Source organism: Octopus bimaculoides, chromosome 1, assembly GCF_046866305.1.
Source record: "Octopus bimaculoides isolate indiv1 chromosome 1, ASM4686630v1, whole genome shotgun sequence".
Lineage (NCBI taxonomy): Eukaryota > Metazoa > Mollusca > Cephalopoda > Octopoda > Octopodidae > Octopus > Octopus bimaculoides.
The window spans coordinates 86,806,108-86,826,620 of record NC_142928.1 but is presented as its reverse complement, the minus strand read 5'-3'; the positions used below and the strand labels follow the sequence as shown (position 1 = coordinate 86,826,620).

The 20,513-nt window shown below is 34.4% G+C and overlaps 1 protein-coding gene across 8 annotated transcripts in view; it reads right to left on the bottom strand.

The window, feature by feature from the left end:
• The window catches only part of LOC106884368 (uncharacterized), a 282,032-nt gene that overhangs the window by 59,560 nt on the left and 201,959 nt on the right, over positions 1-20,513 (bottom strand). For all 8 annotated transcript variants that reach the window (XR_016242143.1, XR_016242144.1, XR_016242145.1 and 5 more), the window contains exon 13: positions 10,936-11,121. Coding sequence is in view for 5 of the 8 variants with exons in the window: in XM_089353296.1 (XP_089209422.1) it covers positions 10,936-11,121 (186 nt within the window). In the remaining 3 variants the exon portion in view is untranslated. The remainder of the gene's footprint in view (positions 1-10,935; positions 11,122-20,513) is intronic.

Sequence of the window (20,513 nt, the reverse complement as noted above, 5' to 3'; positions counted from 1 at the left end):
TACATTTTTGAAATACTTTAACTGAGGAAGGTTTACATAATGGATGCATTTCTTATATATTATGCAAACCTGAAACCTACATATTAAATGATTTCAAAATATCAATATTTGGTTTGACTTGATTATCCTAACTACACACACACACACACACTCACACATGATTAGTTTCTTTCAGTTTCTGCCTACCAAATCCACTAACGAGGTTTTGATCACCCTGGAGCTATAGCAGAAGACACTGGCCCAAGGTGCCACGCATTGAGACTGAACTCAAAACCATGTAGTTGAGAAGCAAACTTCTTACTACACAGCCATGCCTGCATGTACATCAAAAGACATATTGACTGTATGGTCATGTCTGGAACACTTTTGCATTATTACCTATTATAGTTGTTTACAAAAGCAAATTAAAATTGAAAGGCTAATGTTCTTGTAGCCCTATACAAACATAGACTGAAATGCATAAAAATAAACAGAAGCTAAATACATTTCATCACTGTGCTATTTCTGTTTTGGTTTTATATTTTACTCATGAACTGGTTCATAAAATAGTATAAAACCGTGAGTGATATGTTCTTTTGAGTTCTGAAACATGATGAACAGTTAATGAGCTATCATTGTCATAGAAAATGTAATATTGTTAGAGTGACTTAAACTCTTCATTACACATCAGTTACCTTGGGTAATAGATGTAACCTATACCACAAAATTATAGCTATGCATCTACACCTGGAAAAATGAATTTCATTTGGTTTTCATGTATAATGTACAACTATAATTTTTAGGTTTAAAAATCCAGAAAAAGAAGTGTATATTATACACAAATAAATATATTATGCAGACTCTCTTGATTATTAATGATACATAGTTTCCCGTTGGTAACATAAATAGACAATTACATAGGAAAATGATTTATTGGTATAGTATTGATGTAGCATCCATTTTCCAGGTTCTGTATTACTAAAGCTTCCACATTAACGTATTCTTCCATCCAGCCTGGCCTAACATTTTTGTTGCTGCTGTTTAGCCTTGGATCAATCATGAACGAGTAAATTTGTGATCAAAAGCACTCAATCTGTGACAATCCTAATATTTTTAACATCTAAGACTACCTTGTCCAATATATCTTTCCTTATGACATTTGGGCTACATTTTTCTAGTAGGTTTACCAATTACACAGAGGCTTCCTTATATGTTTGTGTTTTAAATTTTGCTAGAACTAAATCTATCAAATCTTTTACATAGTTAAAATATGTTTCTCCTGTTCAAATATCAAAAGTAACAACAGCTGTTTTGTATTAATGTTTTAACAATAACAAGGAAGCACTGAATCATGTAAATAGAAAACTATAAAAATATTGTACGTAGTTTTAAAAAACTTTCTAAGCCTATTTCCAGTAACATCCGATGTCAATCACACATCAATCACACAGCAACGATTGCATGAGAAATATTTGAGTTCCATATCAGAGACATGCAATACTGTAGTCTGTATTCTTAATAAAGTGACAACATGCATGAGACCAAAATATATTTTACTCAAGTAAGAGTAAACATCTACTATATGCAAATGATAAATCAAAATGAAGATAAACTATCCAGCTGTTAGGCAAGATTTCTTTATCTGACATTTTATAACCACTGAGGTGTAGTGAATATCTATCATCTTTATGGTTCTCTACGATACATAGTAGTACACCCTGCCCTTCTGATATTTCTTTGTGCAGTTGTCTTGCAAACTTATATCATCTGCTGCTCACCTCTCTTACCCAAATTGTGCTAGCTACACTGTCTGATCCTTTTCCCCAGAACTGTAATCATCTAGAATTCATCTCTACAATGGAGGATGTTGTCTATTGTTTTGGTCTATTAATATGAAAACAAATTGTGAGAATGTTATTTAACATTTTGGGAAGAATTTTGATATAGAGAATGTTTATTTAACTACCTGGACAAATATTTCATGCAGTGATATTGCTGTTTCCAATTATTATTATATAGCATAGAGCGTGTACAAGATTCTGAGCTGTGAAGTAAGTGTAACACAAATATAATTAATATATTATAAATCTATAGAAGTTTTTATAGTATCTTCTGTATATAGTATACATAGAGTTTCTAGAATACTAATGTCCTTAAAAAGAACAATTAAGTCACAAGTAATTCTAGATTGATGCTAACTGATGCTTATAAACTACTAACATACATTCAACAAAAAATGTATGTTTAAAAAAAATTAACATTTGAAAGATTCTTTATATTCCACAAATGAACAATTAAATCTAAAAGAGAAATAATAAAAACTGAATTAATGAGATATGAAGTGGAAATTTCTGAGAGACATTATACAATAAAGTCTATGTTTTTTCAAATGAAGTAAAAATGAAGAAAAAAAAGATAAGCATTTACTGTTATTAAGCAAGATTTCAAAATAAGAAACATAATTTTGTAAAAGGAATTTGAAATTACCTGAAGACAGAGTGGATGAAAATGAACTGATTTCATGTTCCGTACATCTTAAGACTGAGAACATTAAGCCCATATGACTAAGAAAGTAACTTAATAAACTACACTTGAGTGCAAACTGAGTGTACTGTGTAAATTGTGTCAATAGTAAAGGTATGTTTACTTTCATCTAAAAAGTAATACCGTGAGAAATATATAAAATAACTCACAATTAAATAATAACACGCTGAATGTACATTGAGTATAGACTAAAACGTAACACTCGAAGATTTACAATTTGTTTTAGTGGTGGGTTGACAAAATTATTAAAGCATTGGACAAGATACCTTGCAGTATTAGATCCAGCTGTTTATGTCATGAGTTCAAATCCCACTAAAGTTAATTCTGTCTTTCATTCTTTCGAGGTTATTGAAATAAAATATCACTCCAGGTTAGAAGGATGGTGGAATTGCTAAAGGACTGGACAAAATGCCATGTGGTATTTGTTCTGTCCCTTTACTTTATAAGTTTTTAATAGCAATGGTACCAAACTGTATTGGTTCTTACTTTCACTTAGTGAAAATCGATAGCACAGAGAGGAGAGACTTGCTATATGGGTAACAGTTATTCTTAAAAAAAAACCCTATCTTGCCCAAGCCTGCACTCTGAAAAGGAAGTTCTCATAAGCAGATACAGGATCAAACCTGATGAATGAATACCTTAGACAATTTGTTTCATACTCCTTTGATCTTAAATATATTGACATATTCTGTCAATTCCTATCCTGTCATAATACCTATACAAAGTATACACCCTAATAAACACACTCTTGTGAATACTAACACATATGCACCTCTCTATTAAGGTCTCTGTTTGTCTGCCTGTCTATCTCTCCCCCACTCCTTCCACTCACTTTTTCACACAAAAGTATAAGTTAACATTTATACAATTATACTGCTTAGATATAATCTTGGTGGTGTCATCAAGATCAAACATAAAAGATATTTAGCTACACATGCATTGCATCACAATTGCACATGAGCGAACAAATCTTTTCTTTTACTTGTTTTGATCATTGGAATGCAGCCTTGAACTTTTTAGTCAAACAATTTGCCTACAGTGCTTATTTTTTTAAAAAGTCTTATTCTTATTCTATCAGCTTCTCTTGCTGAATTACTAAGTCATGAGGATGTAATGAAATGAATACAAGCTGTCAGGCATTGACTAAGGGAAACAAATACACACATATAAATATAAATACATACGTAGATACATACATACATACATACATACATACATACATATATTAAGAAAAAGAAGGTAGTCAGGATTTGGATAAAAACTATTTATTTAGCACTTTTGTCCCTTTCAAGGATTTATTATGAATAAACCCATTCATGATGAATTCCTGATAGGGATGAAAAGGCTAAATAAATAGTTTTTATCCAAATCCTGACTATTCTCTTTTCCTTAATATATAAAATCTGTACACCAATTCATGCAATCTATACACACACACGCACACACACACACACACACACACACACACGCATATATACAGCACTATTGGAGCATTAGGCCTCACAGAGGCAAAGTAGCTGAGTTCCTTTCTAGTGTTGGGCTTCGTGGAGGCAAAGTGGCTGAGTTCCTTTCAAGTATAAGGCCTCACAGAGACAATGACTGAGACTTTTGGCATTATGTTGCGCTTGAGAAGAAGACCCATCAAGCCAAGCAAAATCACAGTTGTAACAGATACCAGTGTCATGCAAATGGCACCAGTGCCGGTGACACATAGAAGCACCCATTACACTCTCAGAGTGGCTGGTGTTAGGAAGGGCATCCAGCCATAGAAAACCATGCTTAATCAGATTGGAATCTGGTGCAACCTTCCAATTAACCAGCGCTGGTCAAACCGTACAACCCATACTAGCATGGACAACGGACGTTAAATGATGACGATGTTGATGATATATGCAGGGTGCGGTGAATAAACTGTCGTCTAAATTATGCAAAAATTAAAATGATACTAGCATCTCATTTTAACAGATATATTTACCAAATTTACATTAAAATATCTGGAAATACTAAAGGAAATATCTGGAAATTTATTCAATAAAATCGCCATTGGCTTCAACCGCAGCAACCAGATGACTTCAGCATCTCCTGCAACTCTTCTGGACAGTCTCCTTGTTTAAGTTGGTGAATGCTGCCATAATCCTTGCCTTCAGTTCATCTTTAGTGTTACAAGGAGTTTTGTTAGATTCTCACTCCACTGTGCCCCACACATAACAATCAAGGGGGTTGCAATCTGGAGAGTTAGGTGGCCAGATGTTAGGGGTGATGTGGTTGCAGAATTTATCTGACAGCCATGAATGGGTTTTCCTGCTTGTGTGGCATGGTGCAGAGTCCTGTTGCTAGACATAGAGTGTTCCAGCAGCTAACCTCTTGACCCAGGGCAGCACTACTTCCTCCAGGCACTTGATGTAGACCTCTGTGTTGAGTCTGAGGCCATGTGGGAATATGAATGGAGGCATAACGTCGCCATCACCAGTGACCACTCCAAACACCATGATGTTGACTGGATGTTTAATTTTTATCATTCTCGGTACATGTCTTCAAATTGACACCTAAACACTCTGAAATGTTCATATTGGAGCTTCCAGTGCAAATGCCAAGCAGTACAGCATGCCGTTTCCAAATTTCTGGCAGAATGAATTGTGTCATGGTGCTGTTCTTCTCACAGATAGTGCCCAACTGATATATATATATATAAAATCAAAAAAGCAACAAGGATATCCAGAGGTAATGCAGTCCGATCGGTTCATGCAACTCCATTTAATTGAACTATGTAATCATTATATATATATATATATATATATATATCGTTATATATATTTTACCAACAAATGACTCAAAACATGTCATTTTGACCTTGGTAAATTTTACTTACATTAATTTATAATTATAAAGATGTGTTATTTTGTAACTTCCATGATTTCCTTATAATTTTCAATAAACTAAGGACATTGGAATATCATAACAAATATTAATCATTGCACAAAGCAACATGCCTGATAAGTGGTAAGATGTTTTAGCAGTACTTTTATACTGATATAAAACATTTATCCACAATATTAAAGCATATTAAATATGATTTCATTTTTGCTTTTCTTCTGAACACTAAGTAATAAAAAAATTTCTAAAGATCAATATGAAAGCCTATGTGTGTAATAAATAAAACTGGATTCATTTCATTCATGCTCATGGGTCACTAAATATTTAGTTCAAAGCTTTAATATTTTTGATTTACATTACATCTGTAATATTTAGGTCAATGTAAAGTACAGTTCTATGTATCAAGATTTATTATTCAGTTTTCTATACATTCATACAAATCAGACCATAACTATATTATGCATTGTTAAAATAAAGTCTATATCTCACGTCCATAATAAAAATTAAAAATGTCCCAATGTAAGAAATAATTGATATGGGTGCCATTTTAGTATCCAATCTCCTAAACCCTAACCTTGATCCTAACCCTAAACTTACCTAATCTTAACGCTTAACCCTAACTCAAAACTTAGCTTTAACCCTAAACACAAAACCTAACCCTAAACTCGAAACCTAACCTTGACTCAAACCTAACCTTAACCCTAATCCTAACTTAGATAAGTTAATTTCACAGTGTAGACTAGGGATACTGCAGTAGCCTACACACTAAAGTAGTACCCTGATATTATACATCACAACATTATCATAATGATGATCAGGACCAATATACATATATGTGACTGAAGACCTACTTTCTTTATATATAAGGAATCAAATGAAACTATAAAAATTTCAGTTAGTAATAATATCAGTGGAAGCGCATGGCTTAGTGGTAAAGGTGTTGGACTTGTGATTGCAAGATTGTGGTTTGGATTCCTGGACAGGGCAATGCATTGTGTTCTTGAGCAAAAAACTTCATTTCATGTTGCTCCTGTCCACTCAGTTGGCAAAAATGAGTAATGCTGCCATGGACTGCCATCCCATCCACATGGAGAATATATATACCAAGGAAACTGGGATGCAGCTCTTATGATGCAGGTCCTTATGTATGACTCAGGAAGGATCTTTATGTTCTTTTTGAGATTTAATACAGAAACTTATAAATGTACCAAAACTAGAGATTAAACTAGGGGTCTTTTGCTTAATGCTCTCTCAGCTGAGCTATTTAGATTCTTAGCAAAAGGCTTCATAATTTGTAGTAATAAATATTTGCTGTTATTAAAATGGGAAAATTTTGTCAATGTATACCAAGTAAAACATGTTAAACAACGGATTAAGTAATAATTTCTTTCAAAATTAAAAATTAATTCAAAATTGATATAATTATATTAATTCAAGATATAATATGTCTTCATATGTTAAATATATTAACCAATTAATAAAAAGAACTTATTCCTAATTAAAAATCATTTCAAATTATAATTGATTTGTGTTTTTTATACAATTTCACACTTTTATTTTACATCTTAGATTCTTTTAAAATGTATATAATTAAAGATATAAAAAAGTCTTTTAAATTTTCCTAAGGAAATGTTATAGAAAATTGCACAAATCCCTTTTTGTGTGTGTTGTTGGCTAAATACATACATACATATATTACATACAAACATACATACATACATACAGACATGCATGCACATGTACACACACACACATACATACATGATGATGATGATGGCCGTCCACTCGTGACCGAGGAAGACCATTGCCGACCTTCAGGAACATTGTGCGTTCGAGGACTAACTTATATTTTGCATTTGTGGCTCCGTTGGTGGCTAATGAGTGCTGCTCTTGACAAGCATACACAACTGCAAACATTGCAGACCAAGCTTTCCCCATTCACTATACGAGCTGTACGCTTTCGCGCAGCTCACTTAAGTTCTTCATGCTGGATACGTACTCTCTCAAAAGTGTCGATCCCCTCCTTAACCTGCTTTCTCCATATGTGGCGATGACAAGTGTTGTACTCCCAGTCAGTGTCCTGCATATCACAGGCCTTATCACGACCTGCCTATCTCCCCTTTCACTAGTGCCCTGCATATCACAGGCATATCACATACATACATACATACATACATACATACATACACACATGCATGCACACACACACAAACATACATACATACATACATACATACATGCATACAAATGAGCAGGTAAGGAATATCGATGTCAATGACCTGCCTATCTCCCCTTTCACTAGTGGTGAATGTTACAAATGTCTTGGAACTGACAAGAATATTACACATGTTCACGTAATGAGTAAAGCTAGAGTACCATGAATTATTTCGGTAGACTTCAGAAGGTATGGAAGTCAGAGTTGTCTGCATTTAATAATACTATATCCCACAATGCTTTTGTTGTGTCAGTGCTAGTCGTGACATTTGGGATACTAGACTGGACACTTGAAGAAATCTGCAACATTGACATCAGGACTAGGAAGATACTAACAATGACTGGTAATTTCACATTAGTAGTGATACTGACAGGATCTGTGTTAAATGGAAGAACAGAGGTGGAGGAATAAGGTAATTCCAGACAGCCTTTGAGAACTGCATTTTATCACTTAGACAACATCTACTGAAGAGCAAAAAGGGAAATGAGTACGTAACATGCATACTCGACAGTTAAGGCAATAACATGAGATTAAGCAGTGAACAAATATTCTGAGTTTATTGTTGCTTCATATGAACCCAGGGTGGCTGGACTGACCTATTTATAGAGAGGGTACATACATTACAAGATGAGAATACCAACAACATTGACAGGACTAGCCTCTCCTGGACCTGTGATAAGTACATCATATTTCACCTAGAAGATTGTGATTTTGCTATCCAAGAACAGGAGATAGCTATTAAATAACTGACTAACAAAAGAGATAAGGATGCCACTAAACTTCCATGCTGTGGTAGAAAGTGTAGATTGTGCCATACCAGTATGAAAGATATTCATATCATCAGTAGCTTTCCAAACATGTCTGCAAGGTATTGCCTTTCCATGAGGAAACATTGTCAATAAGTCAATCTTAAATACTAAATACAAGAAGGATTGTCAATACCGAAGTCATACCAGAACCAGAAAGTATACACACCTTTCAAAATGAAGAATACTGGTGGAACATTCCAATAAAAACAGCTTCCTGGTGTGAACACAGCAGGCCAGATATAGTTGTATGGGGCAATGAGCGCTTGTCTCAGCAATTGCCTAGCAGATGTGAATGTCTCTTCAAAAATTGGCGGGACAATTGAATATTTATGGAAAAATGATGAGAAACTTACAGTTCTTACATCCAGGCTACACATTTTCATTTGTTCCTATCATCAGAGGTGCATCAAGTTACATAACAACAGATCTGCACATAAATCTAGAAATGTTGGGTTCTCCTCAAAAGAACAGAGTAGACTGATTCACATTCTCTGGATACAATCATTCAGAGGAACAGTGAAAACTTCTAAAACATTTCTGGGATTCTTCGTTAGAGGTATCTTATTTGTGGGTCTTTGGTCCAAGGCTATCTGTATGCTCTCTGTATGCTCTCTGTACATAGTCAAGAGTTCAATACTACCAACAAACCAGTATAGAAACTCCAAGGTGCAATGCATAAAATTGACCTTTGTTAATATTCAGTGCACTCTCAACTATATTTCAGATATGCTCTTTATGTTTACTGGAAATCAGGATCTGCAAGTCTGTACTGATTGGTCTTTAACTTCAACAGAATCAAATAATCATGCAGTAATTTCCTTTGTTGCACACTAGCTCATAATTGTACTAGCAATAGGTATATAACTTGGTGTGAGAATGAATCATATCTCAGCAATTCCAGACTCACATTATGATGTAGTCTTTTTTATAGCTGGATCTTATTTTTAGAAAGGCTTTATATTCTCCTAAGGTCATAGGTTGACTACTTAATTATAAGACAAAAGAGATCATTACACTTGTGCAGAGAAATATTAGGCAATAAGAGGTTATCACATTCAACCCCTGTGCTGAAGTCATCCAATCTAAGAATTTTGTTCTTCTGTGATTATATACTTGAAGGGTCAAATGTCAAGGAACAAACACTCTTTTGTTAGTTGTGCAGCTGATTGTCATATGTACTGATAATTATAGTAAGTCTATTCCAAGATTAATGATCAGAGATGTGTGGGAGTCACTCAACAAAACTGGATGATATTCTTTTCCCACTTTGAAATATTGCTCCATATAGTAAATCAGCACCAAAGATGCACTATGTTTCAGACACTCTGCTTATCTTGGAAGAGTGTGGCTATTTTTTTTATTTTCTATTTTTATTTCTGTAATACTTTATTTATTTTTTTTATTTCAATAGTATCTAGAAATCTTAAGTCTCTCAAGTCAGCTACACCAATACATAAGTCTCTCTCTCTCTCTCTCTCTCTCTCTCTCTCACACACACACACACACACACACACACACACACACACACACACACACACACACACACACACACACACACACACACAGCTGTATAGAGAGAGATAGAGTGAGTATGAACCTGCTATAAAGAGATAGAGAAGGTAGGGCGATGTAGTTATATAAAGCTAAAGATTAAAGCAGATAGAAGTATGTATGTATGTATGTATGTATGTATGTATGTATGAATTTTATTCTGCCAAGGACCTATAATCCTTTAAGGGATGTTTGCATCCTAGTTCTCTCGAGTAGAAGAAATATGAATTTTATTTTTATCTGTTAGTCAAGAATAAAGGCACTGCTCATGACCTTTCACAGGCAGGAGGAAGGGAGGAAGATATCCTCAAATCAGAAACCTGGTCTAAATGCTTGCCCAAGATACAAAGAGTCATAACAAATACTAGAAGGCATCTGGCTTGACACTATTACAGTCCTGTCAATCTATCACCTTAAATTGGTACTTTTTTATCAACCCCCAAAAGCATGAAAAGCAAAGTTAATTTTGACAGGATTTGAATTTAGAGCAGAGGGAATTAGAACAAATACCACGAAGTGTCTGGGTCAATACTTCAATGACTTTGCTAATTTGCTGCCTAATATGGAATAAGTATAGAAATGAATAAAACAGAAAAAAATGAGAAAGTGTGAAGGTGGGCAACAGGAAATTTGGAGGACATAATGAAATGGAAGCAGTATAATAAAGCAGCTGTTTTTGTGCAATATTTTTTCAAACAATCTTGTAAAATATATAAATAGTCTATTGATTTAATAAAGTTATATTTTGTACAAGGCTTAGTCAAGTATTTGGGTAATTACTTCTTTGTCTCTTTATGCCATTGTTTTCCTTTCTGTTATCTCTTATGGCATGTAACCTATTGTTCTGCATATAAACCTTTCATAAAAATATTACTTAATTCTTTTTAACCATTAAAATTTTTCTTAAGGGTAAAAAGTACATATTATTCCTCAGCTTTAACTGATATCAAAAACTGAACTTACCATAGTAACCATTCTTCCAATATCTGGAAAGTAAAGATTAGCTGTGAGAATTGCAAGAGCATTAGCAGGGCGCCTGTTGTTTTCTTCTTGAATTACATATTCAGAGCATTGTTCATTTTGGAGTTCTTCCTCAGACAGAAGACCAGGGCCCCAATCAGGAGGTGTTTCTATAAGTTTTTTGAAATGCTGCATAAAAGATAGAAATAATTTTAATTGATAATGTATGGCTATAACAAAAATGTAAAATGACAAGGGTAAAATAGAATAAACAAAATGTGTCAATTTTAAAGAAAATTTCAATGCCATTTTACTTTATATATAATACTATACAGTCATCTTGCTGTAGTCATAGTAGCATTGCTAGTCAGACAATAAGTTTGATATGTAAAGCCCTGTTGTTCAAATCTTACCTCATGTGACGTATCCTATCATTCTTTTTTGGATTGATAAAGATAAAAGGGACTGACTCAACTCTAAACACAAACATCCGGGTTGAGTTCACAAAAATGCAATAACTGACATAAAACTTTGATGGCTCATAACTGGTGGTATTAGTCATACTTAAGGTAAGAATCCATTAATGGAACAGTGTCTAAGTTAGATGAAAAAGAGCATATTGTTACCTTAATGGTATGGATAATGGCATAAGATTAACGTCTGTCAGCTGGTCTACAAATCATATATATATATAGATCGCTGACCAAAACATTCAATTATTTTTCTCCGTGTTTTTCTCCTTGTTTTCTCCGTATTTTTTCTGTTGAAGAGCATAGCTCGAAACGGTAAAGACTTTCTCTATTCCCGAGCATTAAACTAATACATCCTTTTGTTGTTTACACCACCTGTCCTCGTCTGTTGTTTTTTTTTCATACATTCTCCCATATAAGTATGTATGTATGTATGTAATACACATACCCTCCCACACACACATGCATATTGACAAAAGTCCTAGAAAAGAAATGACTTGCTACAAGGAAGTTTGGAGTGAATAAAACTTACAGAAATAAATAACTGAGAGTTGTATGAATAAATGCAACAGCTCTGAAACATTTGTGCTACTGTTAGTCATTCATCTGTATAAATTTATGTGTGTGTGTATGTATATATATACATATGTATGTATACGTGTGTGTGTGTGTATATGTAACTATATATATATCAAAAGAGGAGATTAGAAATTTTTGGTAGTATTTATTCACCATTACATATGTTTCATTTACTAACAGGAGTTAAAATATTGTAGAAAACATGTAAGATATCTCCTATTAGAAATTTCTCAGACAGAGAATCAATACAAAATTACAAAAGCCTGAAAGACCTACATGGGGTGGGTGTAGGGTTTTCAAAACAAAATTTCACACATGAAATCTTTCGAGCGAGATCGTTGCCGGTGCCCCTGGGCCGGCTTGCGGGTGACACATGAGGTTTTTCGAGTGAGATCATTGCCGGTGCCCCAGGACTGGCTCATGTGCGGGCGACACATGAAATCTTTCGAGTGGGATCGTTGCCAGTGCCCCTGGACTGGCTCATGTGCGGGCGACACATGATATCTCTCGAGCGACATCGTTGCCAGTGCCCCTGGACTGGCTCTTGTGCAGGCGACACATGAAATCTTTAGAGCGGGATCGTGGCCAGTGCCACTGGACTGGCTCATGTGCGGGCGACACATGAATCTTTCGGGCGGGATCGTTGCCAGTGCCTCTGGACTGGCTCATGTGCGGGCGACACATGAAATCTTTCGAGCGGGATCGTGCCAGAGCCCCTGGACTGGCTCTTGTGTGGGGTTCTGGGATTTTCGAGCGGGATCGTTGCTGGTGCCCCTGGGCTGGCTCTTGTGCGGGTGACACATGAGGTTTCTCGAGCGAGATGAGCGTTGCCTTTGCCAGTACCGCCTGACTACACTCTCTGAGTGGTTGGCTTTAGGAGGGGCATCCAGCTGTAGAAACACTGCCAAATCAGATTGGAGCCTGGTGTAGCCATCTGGTTTCACCAGCCCTCAGTCAAATCGTCCAACCCATGCTAGCATGGAAGGCAGACGTTAAACGATGATGATGATGATGATATATACATATATATATATATATATATATATATATATATATATATATACATATTGACATATATATATACCGCCTGACTGGCCTTGTAGGGTTTTCGAGCGAGATCGTTGCCAGTGCCCCTGGATTGGCTCTTGTGCGGGTGGCACATAAAAGACACCATTTCGAGCGTGGCCGTTTTCGTGCGGGTGACACGTAAAAGCACCCACTACACTCTCTGAGTGGTTGGCGTTAGGAAGGGCATCCGGCTGGAGAAACTCTGCCAAATTAGATTGGAGCCTGTTGTTGTCATCCGGTTTCACCAGTCCTCAGTCAAATCGTCCAACCCATGCTAGCATGGAAGGCGGACGTTAAACGATGATGATGATGATGATATATATATATATATATACATATTGACATTAGGAAGGGCATCCATCGATAGAAACCATGCCAAATCAGACTATCAGACTGGAGTCTGGTGCACTCCCCCACTTGCTAGCTTTGGTCAATGCATCTAACCCATTCCAGCATTTAACAGATGTTAAATGATTATGATGATGATGATGATGATATGTGTGTGTATGTGTGTGTGTGTGTGTGTGTGTGTGTGTATGTTTGTGTTTCTGTGTGTATGTGTGTGTGTGTGTGAACATATAAAATTTGTCTTTCGTGTTACACACCATTGGATTATACCCTGCTGCATGTATAATAACAATAACAATTGACTCATTAGTGTGCATGTATAGACGTTTATGTATGTACATTTAAATGTACATATATGTATTCATGTATTTATGTTTATTTATTTATGTATTCATGTATTTATGTTTATTTATTTATGTATATCCATATATGTTAAAGTATGCATGCAATTGCATATATATGTGAGTTTTTATGATTTTTTTATATGTTTTTTTTATGTTTATATTTGGATATTGTAAATTAACTTCATGAACTTTGTAATTCTCTGAAGAGGCCTAGAGAATCATACATGTACTTCTATTTCATCCATTTCAATTACTCCAGCCTACTGGAGTTATATAGATAGAATGAGGCATGTAGAATGAGCTGTAAAACATTGTCCCTTCTTCGGTCACTAGATGTCCTTTTTAATTTTTAATTACTGATATGACATAATATGTCATATGTGTTTGTATATTGTTTTTATTGTCCTTAGTTGAAAAATAAACAGGTAAAATGACATAATACAATGTCTACAAGTTGATGAGTACCACATATTCCCCTCCATTTTCTTATTGCTATATATATATATATACATATATATATACACACACAGAGGGTGTTTAAAAAGTCTCTCTGCACTAAGTATTTTATTGTACAATAAATATTTATAAGATGGTATAGGACTACAAATGAATATATTACACTTTAAAAAACTTTATAAGAGGTTTTGAAAGTGTTGTCCTTCATTTTCAATATATAAGTTGACTCTTCTACACATGTTTTTGAAATACATCTTGGAGAGTCAGGATGAAAAAATTCACTATACTCTTTACTCTTTTACTCTTTTACTTGTTTCAGTCATTTGACTGCGGCCATGCTGGAGCATCACCTTTAGTCGAGCAAATCAACCCCAGGACTTATTCTTTCGAAGCCTAGTACTTATTCTATCGGTCTCTTTTGCCGAACTGCTAAGTTACGGGGACGTAAACACACCACCATCGGTTGTCAAGCAATGCTGGGGGGACAAACACAGACACACAAACGTATACACACACATACATATATATATATATATATATACGATGGGCTTCTTTCAGTTTCCGTCTACCAAATCCACTCACAAGGCTTTGGTTGGCCTGAGGCTATAGTAGGATACACTTACCCAAGGTGCCACACAGTGGGAATGAACCTGGAACCATGTGGTTGGTAAGCAAGCTACTTACCACACAGCCACTCCTGCGCCTATGGAGAGACTTTTTGAATGCCCAGTATATATGTATGTATTTCTATATATATATATGTTTGTATGTATATAAGTATGTATGCATAATATATATATATATGATACACATATGCACATACACACACAAATATGCTGGTAAGAACAGGATAAACAGAACTCAGTGTATATGTGTGTGTGTGTGCATGAACATTTGTTAGGAATTAGCAAATGATTCACTCTGTTGCTACTCAGAGATTCAGAGTGGATTACAGGTAAGTTTACTGCTATCAATTCACTACAAGGAAAGTTCACCTCCATCAAATTCACTGTGAAGCAAGTTCACAACGAGGTAAGTTTATTGAGAAAATATATCCATAGTATCTCACCATTAATAGTTAAAAACTATTTTACTGAAAAAAGGAAAAACAGTGAATTGATGGCAGTGAACTTACTGGATAGGGTTCACTCAGGCAGCATCACAATGTGGCCCAAATGAACACACATGTCCTTATACTGAATAGCTATGGAAGAGCACTCTTTTCTCATTTATTTGACATGAAACAATATACATATACATATGTGTGTGTGTATGTACAAATATATATATATATATATGTACTCAGAGAATGGGAGAGAGAGAGAGAGAGAGAGAGAGAGAGAGAGAGATAGAGAAAGAAAAAGAGAGAGATATATACATAGATGTATGTATATATATATATATATATATATATATATATATATATATATATATATATATATATATATATATATATATATATATTGAACATTCCTTTCTTATTCCTTCAATATTAAGATGTGTATGTGTGTGTGTATGTATGTGATTATGCATGCATATACGTATATATTTGTCTGTTATGCACATACCTTGACTTTAGACCTATACCTTGGAAGAGCAATGAAAATATCTCTGCTATACATATTTCAAATGAAAATGATCCCCTTGTTGTAAGTTACTTGAAATTTCTGCTGTTTCTACTTCCACAATTAATTATTGAATAAACAACTAACAAACTTGTTAGATGATCACCGCTGATATAACAAACGCCTTCATAAAATAATAATCAGCGGCTATGAAAAATAATAGTAGATTTTAGCATGAACAAAATTCATGTCATCATGATATTATGTAATTAATTTAACAACTAGCTTGTTGCATGCACTGACAAATAACATTCCACAAACATATATAAAATGATGACAGGATGTGTCATCATCTTTGCCAGATACATATTGAAGACTGGACTTCTGAGAAACTTACAGCAAATGCAATAAATGTATTTTATTTTGTAACAAGAGTAAATAAATAGGTACAAATATTTAAATGGATTTAATTTGAAAGAAAGAATCTTTTCAAGTTTTTGCACAAGGACATCAGTTTTAAGGGAGGGGCAAGTCAGTTACATTGACCTCAGTACATGACTTGTACTTTATTTAATCGGTCCTGGAAGGATGAATGGTACGGTTGACTTTAGCGGAATTTGAACTCAGAACATAAGGAGTCAGAAGAAATGCTGCTAAGTATTTTTTCTGATGCACTAATGATTCTGCTAGCCATCTATATATATAAAAATGAGAATGTGTGTCTGTCTGTCTGTCTGTCTGTCTGTCTGTCTGTCTGTCTGTCTGTCTGTCTGTCTGTCTGTCTGTCTGTCTGTGTGAATCCCTAAAACTCGAGAACTACGCAACCAATTTCATTCAAATTTTACACATGCCTTACTTAGGGTTCCAGTTGTGTTTTAGTCAAAAAAAATTATTAACTTCTTGCAGAGTTCGAGCACACGGCAACATAATATCTCCTCCACTATTTAAGTATTACGTGTCAAAAGTGAAACAAAAACACTCATGTCAAATACTTTCACTTTAAAAATGAAACTATTCCACTAACTGAAACAATCACATTTCGATACTGTAGTGACAGATACTTTCACAGAGAGAGAAAGAGAGAAAGAGAGAGACAGAAAGAGAGAAAGAGAGAGACAGAAAGAAAGAGAGAGAGAGATGTATATGTATACATATACATGTATATGTACACCATTTCGATACTGTAATGACAGATACTTTCAGAGAGAGAGAGAGAGAAAGAGAGAGAGAAAGAGAGAGAGAGAGAGAGAGAGAGAGAGAGAGAGAGAGAGAGAGAGAGAGATGTATATGTATACATATAGATGTACACGTATATGTATATATATATATAGATCTATACATACATGTATATGTATACATATGTGTAGATGTATATATATATATATATATATAGATGTACATGTAATACGTACACATATATACATATATACATGCATACAGATATCTATACATATATACACCCATCACACACACATACACATGCACACAAACACACACATTAGTCATTTGTTTTCTTATCCAAAACTACGTCAAAAGTACTAAATGGATCTTTATGAAATTTGGAAATTATATTCTTTGCATAACGGCCATAACTCCCATGAAAATTCATATATTTTTGATGTTGATGAAATTTTAACCTGAACATAACAGATGAGCATTATTTAGAAAATGATGACACACGTTATCGAGGCTACCATTCTTTCTGGATGTGCAAAAGGGGATGACGTCTTTATTCCAAGAATTCCTCTTACTCCATCAGGAGCAGACATTCCTTTTACATTCAGAAGACTACAATTCCCCCTTCGTGTGACTTTTGCCATGTCCATAAACAAATATCAGGGTCAAACACTGTCTGTAGCTGGTCTTCTCTTGGAAGAGCTTTGCTTCTCACATGGACAACTGTATGTTAGCTGCTCAAGAGTGGGCAGCAACAAAAAAACCTATTTGTATATGCTCCACAAGGGAAAACAAGGAACATAGTTTACAATGAGGTGTTATAATCACAACAGCAAGAAAGTATGTACATGATCACCTTCTTTTACGAGACTTCATTGACTTTCATATATTTATATTGATATACATATATATACGTGTGTTTGGGTGCGTGTGTGTATATACATCTCTATATATAAAGATGATGCGTAGTCTAGACGGCGTTTTTAGATTTCATTATTCTCTTTAACCCGGGCAACGCTGGGTATTTCTGCTAGTAATTCCTAATGTTGTTGGGTAATATCATGAGAACATAGAAACTTCCAGGGACATGAAGTAATGTGTTTTTAATGGTGGAACTTGAAGTAGGTGGAGTTCTTTAACCCAAAATTTACATGCTATTATTTATAGTTTTATCAATTTTGAGCTTCACTGTTAAAAACAAGTTATATCTTAAACCAAAATAGGGGTATATAACAGAAGGCATCATAATAAGGTTTATAGAAAATTTTAAAAAACAACAAAAACATCGAATGATCATTGCTGGTAATCTATATATATAGAGATGAGAATGTGTGTCTGTCTATCTGTCTGCCTGTGTGAATCCCTAAAACCTGAGAACTACGCAACCAATTTCATTTAAATTTTACACATGCCTTACTTAGGATCCATGTAGTGTCATAGGCCAAACAGTTTTTAACTTCTTGCCTAGTGCGAGCCCAGAGCAATATCATATCTTCTCCACTATTTCAGTATTATGTGTCAAAAGTGAAAGAATAACATCTCTTTATTGTAATGTCAGTTATTTTCACTTTAATAGTTTCACTTTAATACCGAAACTATTCAAGTGGAACTATTATCCCACATATATACAGGCATACATACATATATATAATATATATATATTATGTATATATATATATATATATGTATACATCTGCACAAATGTATATATATAGATGTATATATAAATATGTGTATATATAGATGTATATATATATACATGTATATATACAGACGTATATGTATACATGTATATGTATAGCTGTATATGTATAGCTGTATATGTATAGATGTATATGTATAGATGTATATGTATAGATATATATGTATAGATGTATATAAATAGATATAGGTGTATATGTATACATGTATATGTGTAGATGTATATATATAGATGTACATGTAATATGCACACATGTATATACACAACACATATATACACCCATACACACATACATACAGCATGCACACACACACACACACACACACACACACACACACACACACAGGTGCAGGTGTGGCTGTGTAATAAGAAGCTTGGTTCCAAAACACATGGTCCTGGGTTCAGTCCCACTGTGTGGTGACTTGGCAAGTGTCTTCTGCTATAGCCTCAGACCAACCAAAGCCTTGTGAGTGGATTTTGTAGAGAGAAACTGAAAGAAATCAATCGTATATATATATATATATATATATATATATATATATATATATATATATATGTATATATGTAAGTGTTTGTGTATGTCTTTGTCTCTGTGTTTCTCCCTCATTACTGCTTCACAACTGCTGTTCCTTTATTTACATCCCCATAACTTACTGGTTTGACAAGAAGAAACTGATAGAATAAGTACCAGGTTTATCAAAATATAAAAAAGCACTAGGCAGTGTCTCATATTTTTGTTTCCCCATTCAGTTGTATCTATCAATCTATCTTTGTGTGTGTGTGTGTGTGTGTGTGTGTGTGTGTGTGTGTATATATATATATATAAATACACACACACACACACACACAAACACACATACATGTATGTATATGTACATATTCATATCTATAATATAAAAGTCAATGTCTTTATGTGTGTTTGTGTGTTACTTATACATTCGAAAACTACTGCACCGATCCTAATGAAATTTGGAACACAAAATCCAAGCCTAGGGAGAAGGGTAATGCTGTGTTTTTCATACAATTTCATGGACCAAAATTATTGAATGGATCCTTATGATATTTGGAACTTAGATTCAATGCATAAGGGTGGGTATAATGCAATATGTTTGGTTTGAATTTGAGATGACTTAAAGGGGGCAGAACCCCCATGAAACTTCATAAATTTTTGATGTTGAAGAAATTTCAAACAGGGGTAATTGACACACATCAAGAAGTATTCTCAAAGTTTCCACTGCTCATGAGGATTCTAAGACCCCCTAATGGAGGCCTTAACTCCCAAATTTTAGTCATTTTTTAATGATCCAAAATTAGGTCAAAAGTACTAAATGGATCTTTATGAAATTTAGAAATTATATTCTATGCATAAGGGCCATAACCCCCACGAAAATTCATATATTTTTGCTGTTGATGAAATTTTAACCATAGATATTAGACACAAATAAAGTAATATTTCTAAAATTTCATCTTCTTAGAAGCTAGAAAGACCTCTTCATGGGATTTAACACCCACAATTTAGTCATTTTATCTAAGCAAAGATGAATACAGTTGTATTCTTGGAAGCTGTAGGGTCACCCGAGCATAAAAGATGAGCATTATTTGTAATTCAATGGTACAATAGTATAAGAGTTTGATTTGAGATATACTTAGATTGTGATTTCTGCAATGTGGTGCATAAATTGTCAAGTAAATGAGAGGCATCTTTGCCTTCACTGATTCAGTTCAAAGTGTTGAGTAAAGTTATTTGGTTGCAGACCTCCTTTGAGACTTTTTATTATCACTGGGTCACACATTGATTTCAAGGCCTTCCCAGATGAGTGACTGGTTATTCAAAGACATTTATAGATTGTAAATTTATTCTGTCCAGTTACCT